Source organism: Nuphar pumila, chromosome 8 (genome assembly GCF_984573655.1).
Source record: "Nuphar pumila chromosome 8, dmNupPumi1.hap1.1, whole genome shotgun sequence".
Taxonomy (NCBI): domain Eukaryota; kingdom Viridiplantae; phylum Streptophyta; class Magnoliopsida; order Nymphaeales; family Nymphaeaceae; genus Nuphar; species Nuphar pumila.
This window is the reverse complement of record NC_143256.1, coordinates 30,519,358-30,538,650: the sequence shown is the minus strand read 5'-3', so window position 1 is coordinate 30,538,650 and position 19,293 is coordinate 30,519,358. Positions and strand designations below refer to the sequence as shown.

At 38.5% G+C, this 19,293-nt stretch overlaps 1 protein-coding gene across 1 annotated transcript in view; it reads left to right on the top strand.

Annotated features, from left to right (window-relative positions):
• The window catches only part of LOC149829870 (membrane-associated protein VIPP1, chloroplastic-like), a 47,167-nt gene extending 28,345 nt beyond the window's left edge, over positions 1-18,822 (top strand). The window contains exons 6-11 of the mRNA XM_090016127.1: positions 8,929-9,003; positions 16,821-16,891; positions 16,982-17,064; positions 17,458-17,522; positions 17,621-17,695; positions 18,504-18,822. Coding sequence (XP_089872253.1) covers positions 8,929-9,003; positions 16,821-16,891; positions 16,982-17,064; positions 17,458-17,522; positions 17,621-17,695; positions 18,504-18,626 — 492 coding nt within the window. The 3' untranslated portion in view covers positions 18,627-18,822. The remainder of the gene's footprint in view (positions 1-8,928; positions 9,004-16,820; positions 16,892-16,981; positions 17,065-17,457; positions 17,523-17,620; positions 17,696-18,503) is intronic.
• Positions 18,823-19,293: the final 471 nt, after the last annotated feature.

Here is a 19,293-nt window from a genome sequence, read left to right as displayed (position 1 = left end):
CCAGCAAGAGGCGACGACAGGGGGCTCAGCCCCCCTGTCGACTGACTCCCAAAAGGAAAGCATGGGGGTTTAACCCCCTACCTACAAGAGGCGACGACAGGGGGCTCAGCCCCCTGTCGACCGACTTCAAAAGGAAGGCGGGGGGTTAACCCCCTGTCGACAAGAGGCGACGACAGGGGGCTCAGCCCCCCTGTCGATCGACTCCAAAAGGAAGGCAGGGGGTTAACCCCCTGCCGACAAGAGGCGACGACAGGGGGCTCAACCTCCCTGTCGATCGACTCCAAAAGGAAGGCAGGGGGGTTAACCCCCTGCCGACAAGAGGCGACGACAGGGGGCTCAGCCCCCCCCCCCCCCGTGTCGATCAACCTCTCACAAAGGAGAAAAAACGGGAAGGGGCTTTTTACCTCAGGAGATCACGACAACGGGGGAGTGTCGACGGTGGCTGGAAGGAACGGGAGACCACCGATCGAAGGGTCGGGGTAACAGGGGCCGTCGGGGTGCTTGCTAGACACAGGGAGGAGGCCGAAAGGGGTTGGTCATCGGCAACTCCGATCGCCGCCGGCAGCACGGGAGAGACAGGGAGACAAAAGGGGGAAGGTGCCTGACGGTGGCGATTGCAGGGAGATACAACAGAGAGGGGGGACGAGCCTCACCCCGACGGAGGGTGCCTTGGACAACGTTCCGGTAAAGCATGGCCGACGTCACGGCTACTCCGATGTCGGGTGGTGTCGGTCCATCACGAAAGAAAAGGAGGAAGACCGACGAGAAGGAGACTGACGTCGAGGGCTCTGGCACAACCGACAGTCGGACAGGAGGTCGGCGACACGATCGCCGATTGCTCTGGTCGTTGGTGGCCACAGAGGAAAGGGAGAAAGCGATGCGTTGCCGGAGCTCGGAGGTTGTCGTCGGCTATAATCGTTGGCGTCCCGCAACACAGGAAACGAAAGGGGGGTCAACAAAGGTGGGGGGTCACTGGAGCTTGGAGGTTGCCGTCAGCGTCGATCGCCGGCTGTCGAAGGTATTCGATGACTGCCGTCGATGACTGCAGCAGTCGGGACAAAGGTGGTGGCCGACGGCGAGTTGTCGGCATCGGCTCGAAGGGGGAATGGCCAACGACTGCGATCGCCGACGTCTGCCAGGAGACGGCCAGAGGCGGGTGGCGAAGAGGAGGCCGACTTTCTGCAGCACACGAGACGAAGGCGGTGGCCGGTGATGAGTCGCCGGCATCGAAACGAGGAGAACGGGAGAGGAGAGAGAAGGGGCGAGGGTTTCTGCCCCTCGCCTGAGACGCCTGTGACTTTTTAAAGTCACAGGCTTCTCGATCGTTCGAGAAGCCAGGTTCAGGCTCGGGCTCGGATCCGGGTCAGACACAACGGACCAACCTTGACAAGTGTCCGACGCGTGCAGGGCACGTGTCTGACACGTGTCCGACACCGATTTTTTTTTTTAACGGGCATTACATGTACGGTTGATCAAATAACAGATTGTAATAACAACATCCCCCCAATAGGAAGCAAGAACATTGGATTGAATCATAAGGGTACGTGCTACATCAAGAAGGTGCCTGTGTTTTCGCTCAGCCACCCCATTTTGTTGGGAAGTATAGGCAGAGGAGGTTTGAGGTTGAATACCATGGTCTTGATAAAATTGCAACAAGGCTTTTGTTTTAAACTCAAGCGCATTATCAGTGCGGATAATCTTAACAACAGATTCAAACTGAGTTTTTATTTCAAGAATCAATGACTTAACAATACTAAGAACTTCAGATCTTTCTTTTATTAGGAACACCCAAGACAACTTAGAAAAATCATCAACAATAACTAGATAATATCGACACTGAGTCCTAGTAGGAATCTTACTAGGACCCCATACATCCGCATAACGAAGTTCAAAGACCTTATGACTGGACTGACTCTGACTAGAAGAGAACGAACTCCGATGATGCTTGCCCAACTGACATGCTCCACACTGAAATGACGTAGTAGACGAAATTTGAGGAATGACATGACGAAGCTTTGACAATGAAGGATGACCAAGATGACGATGCCACTGAACAGGACTCGAGGAATAGTCGACTGCAGCAAAACTGTTTTCCACTGGATGATGTAAGTAGTAGACTCCATTTTCTTCATAGCCTCCACCAATCTTCTTCCCCGTCAGCAAATCCTGAAAATGACAACCAACATGATCAAATATCACTCTACAGTTTAGCTCTTTTGTAATACAACTCACTGAAAGTAAACTTTGAGGAAATGAAGGAGCATGAAGGACATTTTTCAACTGTAAGGAAGAAGATATAGAAACATTTCCCTAACCAACCACCGGAGAAGAGCTCCCATCTGCTAATGAGACTCCCCGATGAGCAGTCATATCTTTTAGATCTGAAAAATAATGAGAATTTCCACACAGATGTCTGGATGCACCTGAGTCAATAATCCACTTACTATCATTGAGATGAAGATAGTCCCCTGTTGCGTAGGCCACACCAGCTACAGGAAAAGATGAGCTTGAAGGACGATGAACTACCAGTTCTTCATATTCTGCACGACTAAGGGAGATGCAGTCACGGGGAGAAGAGGCTTCATTTGCATTTGCTACCTCTAGTTTTATAACATTAGCTTTTGGAACATTAGGCTTCGATGCAGGAAAGGCAGGCCGTCCATGTTTATCCTAGCAACGGTCTTCCAAGTGTCCTGATTTTCCACAAAATGTGCATTGAAGTTTACCTCTACCTCCCACACCTCTTCCACGACCTCCTCCTCTAATGTTCAGAGTATTTCCACGACCATAACCAGAAGGAACAACTAAGGCAGATGTCTGGGATATAGGATGAGATTGTGGGAGAGAAAAAACAAGTCTGCTCAAGCGATTGTATGCATCGGCTAGAGTAGGTACATTAGATCCAGTTAACATTTGGACTTTAGCAATCGAGAATTCCGAAGATAACCCTGTGAGGAACCGAGCAACCATAGTCTGTTCTTGATGATCCTTTTGCTTTGAACAACACAGAGGCCTGTGAGCATTAAGCCTTTCAAAGGCAGCTTTAACGGATGCATAGTACTGGGCCAAGGTCTGATCTCCCTGCTGCAAATTATATATCTCTTGTTCAACTTGCAGAATACGACTCACATTTGTTTCTTGAGAATTAGTATCTCGAAGATTATCCCACATCTGTTTAGCTGTATTATAATAAATTAGACGATCTACAATATGAGGTTCAACACTATTCATGATCCATGACATAACAATGTCATTATCTTTATCCCAAGTAACATATTTTTCCACTTTATCATTCGGTTCAGTTTCCAACAAAATATGTTTTCTACGATGTCCAGATACCGACATCATAAAAGTTCTGGACCACCTGGCATAGTTGGTTTCATTTAATTTCACCGAAGACCCATAAGAAAAAGGATTTGCAAAAGCCTTATATTCCCCAATAGATTCATTCTTAGAATCAAACTTCGGAGCTTCAGCCATAATGAAGAATGCTTATGCAGGAAATGATAACACTGCTGCAATGTGCGACAAAAAAAAATTAAAAAAACTTTTCAGATTGAATCTGAATATGTCACGAACTCGCAGTCAGTTCGACACACTGCATAAGCTACGACACCACACAGTATTTTGAAGAATCACGACATCAGATCTGAACCAGTCCAAACAACTCTACAGGAGCAAGCAAAAAACCTCCACGTCATCTCTGACCACGACCAAAAAATCTGTGTATTTAATCACAGCTCTGTTAGAAGCACAGTTCCGATGAAGACTGCCTACGGTACAGGATTCACGACATATAAAAAAATGGAACTATGCGATACACCATTCACGACAACCCCAGATCAATCGAAAGGTTCCAACAGAATAAATTATTTCATTCAGATCCAAGATTAACAGCATAGGATTTTCTTCGGATTCACGACTGAGGGCAGGTTCAATTGATAAATTCTTTTCAGATCAGAAAATACTAAGTTCACAGTCTTTGCACATCACAGTTGACGATACACAATCCAGAGGACAGACAACTCACCGATCTCTATGGATCTGTTACAGATCTGTGTCCCACATTTGACGATACACGATCCAGTTGATAGAGAACTTACCGAGCTCTATGGATCTGATTACAGATCTGTGTCTTGACTGCTGTCAGACATCAGATCTGTTATCAAATCTATGCCACTCAAATTAAAAGAGGGAGAGCACACACCTTTTTTTTTTAAAACATTTTTTTTGTCGTAGATTGAACTCGTGCTCATGCTCCCAAGACCTTCAGCTCTGATACCATGTGGAGAAATCCAATACTGCACAGGAACCGAGGTAGAGAGAGAGAGCAGCTGAGAGAGAAAAATCGTGAACCTTTAGGGCTAAACACCTCTTGTTTAAATAGAGGTTAGCCTAAAAGACAAATTACAAGTAGGTCCCTCATTATATGAAAAGTTATAAAGAACCATCTTTTAAGAGTAAATAAATAACTTTAAGGATAAAACACTTGAAAATAGCTAATGGTCGACTAGTCTTAACAGTTTTAATGTTCAGAAAATGAACTTAAATATATGTCACAGGAGACTTGGTCATCCTAGCATATCCAAGCTTCATCTGTTTCCAAATATAGAAAACTTTTGTAATTCTAAAACATTCAAGTGTGAAGAATGTATCTTGGGAAAAATGAAGAGATTAACTTTTCAAGAAAAAATTTTTGTTTCATTTCGGCCTTTTGAGTTAGTGCATTCAGATGTACGGGGTCCTGCACCGGTTATGTCCGAAGGAGGTTTTTCGTATTATGTCATTTTTGTAGATGATTTTATAAGGCATACTTGGATTTACTTTCTCAAAAATAAATCCGAAGTATTTTTTCATTTCCAAATATTTCATAAACTAGTCAAGAATCAATTCAAGAATGATATCTCTATCTTTCGCAATTATTCAGGAGGAGAGTTTTTATCAAAAGAATTTAACGATTACATAAAATTACATGGAATTTCACATAAAAAATCATGTTCATATACCTCTCAACAAAATGGTCTAGCAGAAAGGAAACATAGGCATATCATAGAAACAACAAGAACCCTACTCATTACTCATCTATTACCCAAAATTTTTTGGGCCGAAGCCGCTCTAACTGCAGTATATCTCATTAATATAATGCCATCATCTTTATTAAACAATATTTCACCTGTTGAAAAACTCTTCAAACAAACCCCAGATTACGCAAGGGTAAGGGTATTTGATTGTAAATGTTTTGTTTTTCCATAAAAAATGACAAATTCTCACCTCGTGCTATTTCATGTGTGTTTCTTGGTTATGCAAGCGATCAAAAAGGCTATAGATGCCTTGATCTTAAAACTAGAAAACTATATGAGTAACGAAATGTATCCTTTTTAGAAAATAAAAGTTTTTTTGAAATTAAAAACTCTACAGAAGGTGATGAATACTCTTTTCTACTGGACCTAGTTCCAAAGATAAATGAGGAAGAAGTTAATCAAGAAGATCAAAATGTGGTAAGTACTGAATCGTCTCACCCAGAATGCATTCAATATTTTAGACGGGGTAATCTGGAGCAACCTTGTGCTCTAGAAAATTATACTAAAACACAAGATCATATGGAAACTATAAGATCATCGAGAATGTCAAACGTACCTAAAAAATTTGTATCCTATGAGTCATTTTCACCAAAGTACCAAGCATATATCGCCCTATTACATTTCTACGTAGAACCTTTTAACTATGATATTGCAAAAGAACATCCCGAATGGGTTGAAGCCATGTCAGCAAAGTTAAGCACCTTAGAAAAGGCAAACACGTGGATTATTCAAGATATTCCACTAGGGAAGAAGCCTATAGGATGTCGCTGGGCATACAAAGTCAAAACCAAGAGTGATGACACCTTGGAACGATTTAAGGCTCGTCTAGTGGCTAAAGGCTATTCTCAAGAATATAGAATATACTATGATGAAACATTCACACCAGTAGCAAGAATGACCACTGTAAGAACTTTAATTGTTGTTGCCTCTGTAAAGAGATGGCATATCTTTCAGATGAATGTCAAGAATGTGTTTCTTAATGGTAGTTTAGCTGAAGAAGTCTACATGGAACCACCCCCTGGCATCAAGATTCCTCAAGGAAAAGCTCTTTGTTTATATAAGGTCTTATATGGACTTAAACAAGCCCCAAAGGCCTGGTATGACAGATTTAGTCAAGTTATGCTTACTTTTGGTTTTCGATTTTGTCTTACTGACACTGCTTTGTTCATTAAGAAATCTAATGCATGTATTATTATTATTATTCTACTTTATGTGGACGACATGATCATCACAGGAAGTGATAAACAGAGAGTTGATAACATCAAAAAAATTCTCAAGACCAATTTTGAAACGAGTGACTTGGGTTTCTTAAGATTTTTTCTTGGAATTGAAGTAGCCTATTCTCCTAAAGGTTATTTACTAACTCAATTAAAATTTGCTCTTGATATTATCAACAAATCCAGAATCATAGATGAAAAACATGTAGACACTCCTGAGATCATAAATAGCAAAATGAAGATGGATGATGGAGAACCACTTGAGAACCCAACACCTTACAGACAGCTTGTTGAGGAATTGTCTTACCATTCCATCACTCGACCGAACATTGTACGTGTTGTTCACACAAGTCAATTTCAGCATGCACCCACTATTGTCCATATGTGAGCAGTATTGCGAATTATTAGATATCTTAAAACCTCTATTTGTAGAGGACTTTTTTTGTTTGCTTCTTCCTCATTAGAACTAACTGCTTATACTGATGCAGATTGGGGAGGTGATCCAAATGATCAACACTCGACTATTGAGCTTTGTGTGGTTTTAAGAGAATCATTGATCTCATGGAGATGCAAGAAGCAGCAGAAAGTCTCTCTTTCATAAACAGAAGTCGAGTATAGAGCCATGGTTACAACCACCATGGAAGTAGTCTGGTTGAGGCGATTGCTTCAAGATATGGGTGTTGAGAGCACAAAAGCATCACGGTTATATTGTGACAATAAAAGTTTCATTTACATTGCCAGCAATCAGATATTTCATGAACGAACAAAGCATATCGAAATGGACTGTCACTACGTGCATGAGAAAATTCTACAATGCACCATTGAGCTTCCATATGTTTCCTCTGAATATCAACTGGCGGACTTTTTTACAAAACCTCTTGCTGCTCCACGGTTCCACTTTCTTTTGGACAAACTTTCGGTTGTTCAACCGTAAGTTTGAGGGGGAGTGTTAAAAGTTGTAATCTCATAGACAATCTCGTATGTAAATACCCTATCACATATAATCTTTTATTTGTTTTCTAGTTTAGTTACATTAGGACAACTAGTTAGTTTTATTTTTTTTGTTTTTTGGACTAGTGTAAGCTTATGCTTTTTGACCAAGTCAAAAAGCAAAAAGCAAATAACTTTGGACATCCTTTAGACTTTTGCTTTTTGACTAAGTCAAAAAGCAAAAGCATGTAAGAGCAGTTGGACTCTCCAACGACTCTAATTCTAGCCCCTTCCTTTCATGTATAAATATGGGGCCATACCCCATGCATTATGTATTCTTTTTGGAGTGGGTTTTTCCCACTTGAGTGATATATTTATCCTCTTTTCCTTCTTGGTGTATATACTCTTTTGAGTATTTTTTTGTGGTTCTTGTGAGTGTATTGAATGAACTCTTGTGTTCGTTAAGAGATCCTTTGTGAGCTTATCTTTAGAGTTGCTTTTGAAGTTCTATTTCCTTACAGAGAGCACCCTGACATAATCAAGACCATGATCAAAGTCGGAAATCACAAAAATAATTTATGAAAATAATGAAATAAATGAAAAAGATTATATTTGCTCGTATTTCAGCAAAACAGGACTCTGCGGGCATCCTGTTTTTGAGAAACAACTAAACAAGATATCATATGACTTCTAAAAATCATGAAAATCGACATGGACACTGTTACCAACCCTAAAACAACATACAATCGAAAAATAAATTTTTATGATTATTTAAAAAACAAATATTAAATAAAAAGAAGAAAACAAACTGAATAACAAACCATCTTATACCTGTCACGGTGTCAGCTCAGAATAACATATCAAACAAAGATAAAAAATTATGAAATTTGACAGGGATAAACTAGACAGGACGACAAAGAGACTCTTTTTGACGGATCAGAAAAAACATCTCTGGTTAGGGAGATATGATTTCGGCAAGATGCACTTGATTTTGACCAACGCCTGACGATTCAAGAAAGGCAAACCCTAGTTTCGGGTTAAAATAAAATAGCAAACTACCTACAAAAATCACCAAAATTACACAGAAGAAACTAGACAGGTAAACAGAGAGATCACTTTTTACGGATCAGAAAGATCATCTCCGGTTAGGTAGAAATCACTCCAGCAAGTTGCTCCCGGATCTGAACCGTGACTGACGATTCAAGAAAAACAACTTCCGGTTTTGAGTTACAAGAAAATAGCAAACGACAGTCCCTTTGAAGAGATCATTTGGTAATCAGGCATTGATCAGCTTGCAATTTTGAAGTTACATGATATTTTTGATGTATGTATGGAAATGGATTTCCTATTTGAGCTTATAAATGTTTTGCACTGCACATTTCATTTATGCAGTCGTGTGTTATATTTTTAAGGTAATGGAAAGTCATTTTGCTTTCATAGAGGTGATTTAGAGCTATATTACACCCATGAGTTCTATAGGACATGGGATACATCTATGTTATATTGTTCTCCATTAATAAATGACATGGATATTGATAGAGTACAGGTGTGAATGTGGTTGAAGTTTTACTTTTATGCTTATATTTGTAAACATATGAGAGCACTATATTTATCTATTAATAATGTTTCACTGCAGTTAGTATGCAAATTTTAATTTTCTATTTATCTAGTTCTACTGATTAACTGGTTTTACTTTACAGGATAGTGCAGCCTCTTTGAAAAGTCAACTTGATCAGCAGAAAACTGTGGTGGATAATCTTGTCAGCAATACACGGGTATGCTGTAGTTTTTAACCAAAGCCTATGAAGAAAAAGTTGTAGTTTTTTTCAAAACTGAAATACATGTTAGTGTTCCTCTGAAAGGGAAAAGGGATGGCACAATCCTGTATGTCCCTCTTTCTTTTTCCAATTTTAATTTCACAATGTTACATTTGGTCGTATCATTGTTCTCAAATGATAACTGATCAAATATGCATACTGTTATGCTGACTTTTCAATACATTGTGACTTTGCTTAGGATCTTCATCAGTTACACATTGGCATAAGAAGCTCTATGTGCGTCTAATAAGCTTAATGTCAAGAAGGATAAAATGTCAGAGCTTACCTTGTCTTTTGCCCTCCTAAAATTCTTAATGTCAATGTTTCTCAAAATAAGGAGTTATAATATTAATATTCACTTATCTAGCCATCAGGAAAAATCTCGGGATGCCTCCCATTATTTATTGAATGACCAACAAATCATATGCACTTCAACTAGGGGCAGGTTTCTTCTACTGCTCCTGGAGATTCTCCAACACTTTCGTGAAGAGCATCTTTTCCCATTTGTCCTGTCAATTTATTAATCAAAGTTAGTCTTTTAAATGATTTTTGAGTACTAATCCATCTACGAGCAACCTTTATGCAAATTGAGGATCAGTTCATCAACTCCAAAATGGGGTTCAACTCAGTCCAATTTGTCATCGATGCATCCATCAGAAACTCTTCCTCATTATTATTGGAAAGATTGATTATGAAGGCTGTGGTCCATGTAAATCAGCATTCCTGATACTAAATAATTTGGTGAATTTATTGCTTTGCTACAGTTATTGTGCCATATTGTATCTGAATTAATCACCTGATTAACAAAACTGTAGACTTCAAAGACATGCAACTCCTCACAAATGCTAACATGGCTTTCACTTCTATTTGTGAAGGAACCATACTAAGGACATGTTTGCTTGGCCCCAAATAGGAATCATTCTCTGGCAATTGTGAGAAAACGTTTCAAACAAGCCCCATTTTCTCACATGCGAGCAAACGTGAGAAAATGGGACAGTCAGTAAATGAATTACATTAGGGTTCATTGACTCACATTTTTATGAGATTCAAAATCACAAGGTGATCCTGATATTTTAAATCACATGATTTTAAGAAAAGTGCAAGCAAACATGCCTTAAATAGTTTGATGACATCTCTATCCTTTTTTCATCTGTGAAAAACTCTTGATTTTGAGTGCATGCTTGGGTAAGAGAGAATTTGGCAGTACAAAGGGATTTCTCATCAATGAGGGTTTCTAGAAGTCTTGGTCATAAGTTTGTCAGGTTATTTTGAACTTTGATACCATTCCACCCTTTTCTATGTTCAGCCAAACAAGTCAAAAATGGGGCCTATGCTCATCTAGGTATCCAAACATGCCCTGACTGTTCACACCTGTTCATCAAGTTTACTTACATGACATTGTCATTTCATGGGGTGCATATGTTGACTGTGATTTTACAATGGAGTGTAATTGTCAGACAGTCATCAAAATGTGATTGGGTCTAAGAACTTTTGCTCTTGGGGTGGTGTATGTGGGGGTGGTGTTTCTTTTGGACTCTTGAAACTGAGGTGCAGAAGGCTTGACTTAAACAAGGCTCTGAAACTCAAGAAAGGAAAACTGCACATAATCTATACATGAAATGATCTGACTCACTCAAGGCAGGATTCCGAAAATCTTGCAGAACGTTCAATGTGGTTGATGCCTTCTCTGTTGAGAATAACACACAGGTGATGTGAAATAGAGGGAAGGGAATGTTGTTTGTATCCCTGTCTGATATAATTTCTTTCCATTGTTTAAAACTTTATAAGCTTTAGTGAATTTTAGTGGTAGGGAGGTAACTATGTACTTAAGCAAGGTCTTGGATGCATTGAAAAATAATGATGATGTGGACTGCTAGTTCTAGTGTGCAGTAGATGTTGTGGCCAAGAAACAGTATTAGCATATCCTCTTGCCATGCCAGAAACCTCTGAGGTCGATGGGAAGCTACCTTTTACTTGTCATGTTCATTAATGGAGGAATAGTAAAAGCATGTACCTTGTTAATGGGGATGTCACTGTTCATGTCATGTATGAAGAGGGTATGAATGCCTCTTTTATGCCACTGACTGAACAAAATTTGATTTTATTATCTAATGTTGGAGATATCAAATTTGTAAACTTTCTTCATTCATGTGGGATGTTTTGACAGCCTCGACTATGGTCTTTTCTCCTTGGGCACTAATATAGTGGTCAATGAAGCAATGCAAGACCTTCACCTTGAGAGATAACAAATGAATATAGAAACATATTCCATCTTGTAGACACCTAAATCTTCAACTAGCCTGACTAGGTCTTAAACGGGTCCTAGGTAAGCCTGACTTCAGCTCGTTTCTTCATCTTTCATGTTAGAGCTAGGGTTATTAATTTTATATCAGCATTTTATGGATAATTTTCTCCTTTTTTCTCTTAAGGTATGTCTGAGAGGATACGCTTAAGAGGGTATTCTTACTCGGATTTAAAATGGGTTAAATTTGGATTAATCAAATTGACCTATTTCAATGTTTTATCTATGGGCCAAACTGCAGAATTCAGAAGATTTGTTTCCAAATTTGTCAAGCTTCTATGCCAGGATCTCCATTTTAAAGAAAATGTTTCATATAAAAATTTTATATACCAAAAATGCCCTTGAAATTTTTGTTTGAGAACTCTGAAAAATGATACATAATATGTTCTAAACTAGAGTTAGGCTTTACCCCACATCCATTCTAGGGTAGTATTTATTTTCCATGAATTTCCCCTCACATTTATCAAAATACTCGCATTCAATGTTAGATTTCCAAAAACACCCCTGATTAGTTTTAAAAAAATCAAAATATTCTTAAGAATCCAAATTTTCACTTAAATTTTCAAAATCTTATTTTGCTGTGGAGGTGCCTTAATCTTTCAAAACTCTAAAAAAGGCCTACATTTGGTTTGACTTTATAAAATGAAGAATTAGGAGTCTCTTCCATGTCTCTTCACTTGGGAAAATGTGCAAAAAGAGTTATAGACATATTTGGATCTATATGCAGCCCATAGAATAGAGGTGAGACTAAAATTGTAGCTAATGATGATAAATATCAATACTATTTGCAAAGAACTTGGTAAATGAAGTTCTAAAAAGGCCCTAGGATGTTGGAAGGAGGAGCAGAGGAATTTTTGGAAGTAGAAACTAGAAACCAATGAACATCGGTTGCATGCAAGTGTTGATAAGTGTAATACATGTTTTACTTTTCTGTATGCTACCCCTTAATGTGTGCATAACATTATTTATAGGGTTTTTTTTTGTATTTTGTCTCATTTAGCCTTAGAGTCAACCATTTTGTCTTTTAGTGTAGGAAAAAAGTCGACCCCTATATGTTGTAATATCATCTCATTCCTTAGTAATGAAGTCTCTCTTTTGAGTGCCTCTTCTCTTTGCCTTCTTTGTATTTCCTCTTTTTTTCTCGAAATGGTATCAGAGCTATTTCACAGCGGGAAGGAGACATTGGAGAAGAGATTTTAGAGGCTTCATGGAGTGGAGAGCAAGCTCTAGTTGCAGTTTTCATTGAGACCACTGTTGACGTCATCTCCATCTGGAATGCCTGACCAGACTTGGTGAGATTTTTCTGGTTTGATTTGGTGATTTTGTAGAGCTTGTTTTAGGAGACTGTAGAATCAAATCTTGTGCGGATCGGATGTGTTTGAATTTTCTACAAATTTCCTGGATTGAGATAGAAGTTTCTGGGTAGTCTTTGAAATCTGTAGGTTCTGTTTGTTTCTGGGCTGTTTGAGGCACCTGGGTTGTTTTTTGTGGAGGGTGCTGTAAACTCAAGTTTGCTGCAGTCTAATGAGATATTTGGGGAGTTTTTATTGAATCTTTGACTGGTGTATAGGGGCAGTAGTTTAGTTTTCTTGATGCATGTCTCTATCGGCTGTAGTATTGTGGTGTAGTACTGTGCTGCATATCAGAATGCATATATGACTGTATGGTTCTGTATATCTGGGCTACAATATGTATCTAATTTTAAGTCTGGTGAAGTTTTTGTTGAGATACTAAGTGGTGGCTGCTTGGTTTGTCTTATCGATTGAGATATTTGTGGTTAAATAATTCTGCCATTTTTTCTGTTGTGCTGTGACACTTTCGTATACAACATATTCTTGGTATTTTTGGCATTCTATTTGTTGGCTTGTGTAGCTTCTCAGTATTGTAGTTTGGGGGGTTTGGTGAGTAATGTAGAAGGAGACAATCCAGATTTTGCCCATCAAGTTTGATGGAACAAATTTTGCATATTGGGTTGAATTTATGAGGACCATGGTCAGGGGTTTCAGCTATATTGGATATCTTGATGGTACCAAATCCAAACCCAAGAAAGGAGATGTGGGTTATGATGCCAACATTGTAGAATGGGAGAGGGATAATGCCAAACTGAAATCATGGATTCAATAGAACAAAATATTGTAGTCAATATCATCAAGTATGAAGTGGCAAAGGATGCTTGGGGATATTTGAGACAAGTTTATGAGCACTTAAACTTAGCTCGAAGGTATCAATTCGAGCAAGAAGCCAAGAACTAAAAGCATTGAGGCAAGGAAATGAATCCATTCAAGAGTTCTATCCTCGATTTCAGCAATTGTCAGATGCCTTAACATTGATGATGCCCATTATTAAGTGCACAAAGTGTGATAAGTGCAATGAATGTAAGGGTCGAGAGGGTTAGGCCAGAGGCAGGTCATTGATTTCTTGATGGTGCTTTGCCCTGAGTTTAACATTGTGCGTAGTAGTCTTCTTCATTGACTGTTCCTTCCTACTCTTGCTCAGACATTGGCAAAGTTGCTAGCTGAACAGACTAAGATTAAGTTTCTCAGTGTCTAGTCTTCTGATGAGCTTGTGCTTGTTGCTTCAGCCAGGCAGAGTGGAGGTGGTAGACTTGGGGGTGGTAGAGGAGACATGAGTTCTCATCAATGCTACTATTGTAAGAGATATGAGTTTATGAAGAGCTCGTGCTTTATTTTCAAGAAGGGTAGTATGTATGCAAACATCTACAGGAGGAGAGGGCTCTAAGCCCAAGGATGCACAGTTTGATGATAATGATAGTGGTGCTTAGTCTACTTCTTCCTCTGTTGTGAGCATGTTAGAGCATGTGAGTGGTGGTCAGCTTCATATCTTAGAGCAGGAGCAGATCCACAATTGCAGCTCCTGATTCATTCGACTACTGCTTCCTCCTCAATTCCTACTTCCTCTTTTGGTATTGCCTTTGCAGGTATCTTTGATGGTTCTCTTGGTTTGTTTAATGACTTAGGAGCATCTTGTCATGTGACAACTCATGAGTCTGTCTTGACTAATTGTCATCCTTGCAGTGGTGTTTTGTGCACTGTAGATGAGTAATGCATGTCTGTTTCAAAAGTTGACTCCATTACTTTCGATTCTTATCTTGAAAGTAAACTAAATATTTCTCAAGTGTATCATGTTCTCTACTTGCTATGAATCTAATTTCAGTTGGTCAAATTACCAAATTTAATTGTAATATTACCATCTCTCCTATTGATTGTGTATGCAAGATCAACTATCACGGAGGAAGATTGGGATTTGCCATAAGAGAGGGGATTTGTACTATCTGGATTGGCTAGACATGAGTGATCAAAGAAGATTTGAAGCTAGTTTGGGAGTTGCTATTATGGATGCATCTATTCTATGGCATCAAGGTTGGGACATATTTTTAATCCTAGGCTGCAACATTTGGTGTCTTCGGGTTGTCTTGATGAGTCCAAGTTAGTTGTATCGAGTCATGTACAAGAATGTGAGAGTTGTAGATTGACGAAGAGTCATTTATTGCCATTTGGGCCTAGAGATAGGGAGACTGATAGTCCTTTTGATCTTGTACATTTGGATGCATGAAGTCCCTCACCCGTTTTGTTAAAAGGTGGTTTTGCGTACTTTGTCACCTTTGTTGATGATTCTTCAAGATATACTTGGTTATATTTCATAAAGAATAAAAGTGAGCTTTTTGAAAATTTCAATAAATTTTGTACTATGATAGAAACTTAGTTTGCTACAAAAATCAAGACTCTTCGTATTGATTCTAGAGGTGAATATATTAGTCATATGTTTAAAAGTTTCTTGCAAGAAAAGGGGATAAAACATCAAAAATTGTGTCCTTACACTCCCGAGCAGAATGGTGTGGCTGAGAGGAAGAATAAACATATTCTGGAGACTACTGGAGCATTAATTTTTGGCGGATGTGTGCCTAAAGACTATTCGCCTGATGCAATTTGTATAGCGATTTATCAGATGAATCGTATGCCATCCAGTGTTCTTAAAGGTATATCTCCTTTTGAGAAATTGTATGGTACAACTCCAAATTCTAAAATGATAAGTTTTTTGGTGTACCTATTTTGTACTTTTTCCCAATAGATATAGAGATAAACTTTCTCCTAGAGTTATAAAATGTTGTTTCTTGGGCGTTACTAATGGTCAGAAAGGATACAAGTATTTTGATCCCTTTGAAAGAAGCATTTAGATATCTAGGAATGTTAATTTTTATGAAGACAGACCCTACTTTAGTCAGGTTAAAGGTAAGGAGGGAGATGGTGCCATTTTATGAAAATGATGGAGTTAATAAGAATGTTGAAGTTCAGGGATGTCCTAGAGAGTAGGTTTGGACAAACCTACTCTAGAAGACATGAGAATATTGTTGAGATACCATTCTTGGATCAAATAGAGATAGAGTCAAGGAATTTAGAGGCAAATTATGATCTAGTTCTCTCTTCAGCTGAGCCTGAGTCCATAAGTTTGGAGTCTTAGTCTTCTTCCCTTTCATCTTCCTCCACTCCTCTTCAGGTACGTAGAATCTCCAGAGTATTTATTCCTCATTTTCATTTTGTATTTTATGATTCTTTTTCTTCTAAGCATCCTTTGATTCACTCCTATGTTGAACCTAGATTCTATGTAGAGGCTGCCCCTAAGGAGGAGTGACAACATGCTATGGCAGAAGAGCTAAGTACATTAAAAAGAATGCATGATTGGGATCTTGTGAAACCTCCACCTAGTAGTTGGGTGTAAGTGGGTCTACAAGACTACTACCAAGGTAGATGGATCTATTGAGAGATACAATGCTAGATTGGTGGCAAAAAGGTATAACCGTATAACCAACAGTTTGTGGTTGATTTTGCAGAAACCTTTGTACCTGTGGCGCATATGACTATTATAAGGTGCTACTTGCGGTTGCTGCAGTGAGATAGTAGATCTTGTGGTAGTTGGATGTAAAGAATGCATTTTTTAATGGTCATTTAGATAGGGATGTATACATAGAGTTGCTTCAAGGATATTCAAATTCTCAAGGTAGAGTTTGTAGATTGAGGAGAGCCTTACATAGGCTCAAACAAGCACTACGGGCTTGGTTTAAAAAATTCAGCATTATGGTTAAATCGCTTGGCTTTGAACAAAGTTATCATGATCATGCTTTGTATGTATCTTTGTCTCCTCATGGCAAGTGTATAGTACTTCTATATGCTGATGATATGATTATTACAGGAGATATGATGTGTGGATTTAAAGTGCAATTTTAATATGAGGGAACCTATTCTGTAGTCATAAGTTGGCATATTAAACTTGTTATACTAGTGGCAGATGTTTGATTTACTATTTATTAAATGAGGAACAAATCCTACAATTTGAAGTGAAAATTATTTTGTATTCATCACATCTAGGGAAGCATGTATCACATGCTTAATGGTATAGATAAGAGTTGTGGTTGCATCAATATTGATAAGTTATGCTGAACTTGTATTTTTGATAGCTTCTGGAGAGCAAGATACAAGAAGCCAAATCAAAGAAAGATACTCTCAAAGCACGGGCACAATCTGCAAAGTTTGTCCTTCTCATGTCTTGTCTTTTTCATTTTACTTGAAACTCTAAGAATTTTCTCTTGAACTGAACTCTGTGCCATGTACCTATTAGGACTGCAACAAAAGTGAGCGAGATGCTGGGTAATATCAATACCAGCAGTGCACTTTCTGCTTTTGAGAAGATGGAAGAAAAGGGTAGGGAGATTTTATTCCCTAAAATGTTTTCTTTTCTATTGTTGAGCTGAAAATGAAAATATTTTACATGGGTTGAGCCAGAGATTACACTTAATGATTTTTTCTGTTGTGATATGTTTAAAATATAATGGAATCTCACTGTATTTTCACTTGATTTAGTCCAAGCTGTGATCCTTTATGAATTTGATAATCAGCCTGAATTGGATTTCCTGTTGTATTATTCGCTGTTGGAGTTGGTTTAAGTTCTCAAAAGTCCACATCACAAGGAGGCCAGTGATCTAAAACTCTAAAACTCCAGAGGATATGTAAACTAGTATATCAAAATCTCGGAAGCATTTAACCTGCTTTTTAATGTCAATGAAATAATTTGCTTCTCAATGTTCTCATTTACAGTGCTAGCAATGGAGTCACAGGCAGAGGCCCTTGATCAATTGTCCACTGATGATCTTGAAGGGAAGGTAATGATGAATCCTTTACAATGATAAATTGTAGTTTAATATGTCACTGGCTGCCCTATTATTATCTGTTTATTTGGATATTTCTCTGTTCTTTGCAGTTTGCCTTATTAGAGAGTTCATCTGTTGATGATGATCTTGCAAATTTGAAAAAGGAATTGTCAGGAAGCTCTATGGTATGTACTGTCGATGCTCATCATAGAATGATTTCTTCTATTTCCTTTTTATGATTCCATATTGGATTCTTCAGTTAGTTCACACATTGGTAAAAGCTAGCTCTTGATCATCCTGGCTAATGTTTAATTGATTTGACTTCTTCTGTGAAACCCAAGTTGATTTGATTTGGCTACATCTTGGGAGCCACTAAGATCCCCTACCAGATTGGTTGTCTGTCTCAGGCAGCTTGCGTTGAGTTTGTTAATAGTCAGGAACTTTTCTGGTTTGCCTTGTATATAGTTATTAGTCAGCCTATTCCCTGTCTGATAAGAAGTTTGAAACAAGGTGTAACCTATGTAATAAATATCAGCAATAATTTGAAGATATCATGATATTTACAGAAAACCAACACAATCCCAAAAAGATAACTTTGTTTTCAAAATATAACCTATTTTTAAAATATCATGATTTTATCACAATATTTGCTCTTTCAAACTTTTTATGTTTTTGTGTTCTTTTCATAGTTTTATATATTTCATATACTTTAAACTGATAAGAACAAAAAACATATATTTTATATATTTCCCTAGAATTATATAAGCCAATATTTTTCCAAGATTTTCCCAAAATTTAAATTTATATTTTAGATTTTCCCTTGACAAGGAAATACCTATAATGATATTTGTGACGTTGGCTTAACCTTGAACTGCTGTCTGACTCTGATATGATATTGTTTTCCTTTTCTTTCATTCGTTACAAGGTTTTAACCTTGAATATCTGCTTGATAGATTTCATGATTTTTGTTTTCCTTTTCTTCTGGATTGGTAGCGAGGTGAGCTTCCAGCTGGTAGGTCAGCTGTTAGCAGCAGTGCAAATTCAGCCTTTCCTTTTCGAGACTCGGAGATCGAAAGGGAGTTGAATGAATTGAGAAGAAAAGCTAAGGAGTTCTAGATTTGTAAGTAATCAGAATTCTGAAGTTTGCTGCGAAATCCAATCATGGGTTTCCAGTCAATTTTACCTGTTGTTTTGATGTGCATACTCAATCATAGTTAAGGTTCGGGTATTCTTGAGGTTGGCAAGACACAATCATGCCTTTTGTTCAAATTGAGCATCCTAAACACATCTATGAGGTTAGATTTAGTCAAAACAACTCAATGATGCGATTCCAACTCGATTGTAACATATATATATTCTATGTAATATTTAACATGCATTATTTTACAAGCAAGCTGGTGTTCGACTCGTCTTGTTCAGGCACAAGGAAAGCCCGAGCTTGGCTTGGCTAAACACGATCACGAGCTCGGTCAATTGGTAAACGATCCCAAACCGATCACCAGCCCGAACATATCTTTAGGGTTGGCAGCCATCATCATTTATTGTATTATATTCATTGTTCACCATCATGCGTGTCTGCCTTTGTCTTTTGTTAGGACCGTGTCTTATGGTTAATGCAAATGTTCCGGACCTAGTGCAACAAGCACGAGGGGAAGAGTGGCATGGTCGCATGAACTTACAGATGCCGAGGTCCAACCACTACCATTGATCCGAATGATCAATGGCCAGTTTTTTATTAGACTGCTGCCGTCACGAATATGAAGGGCTGAACGATGTTGTTATT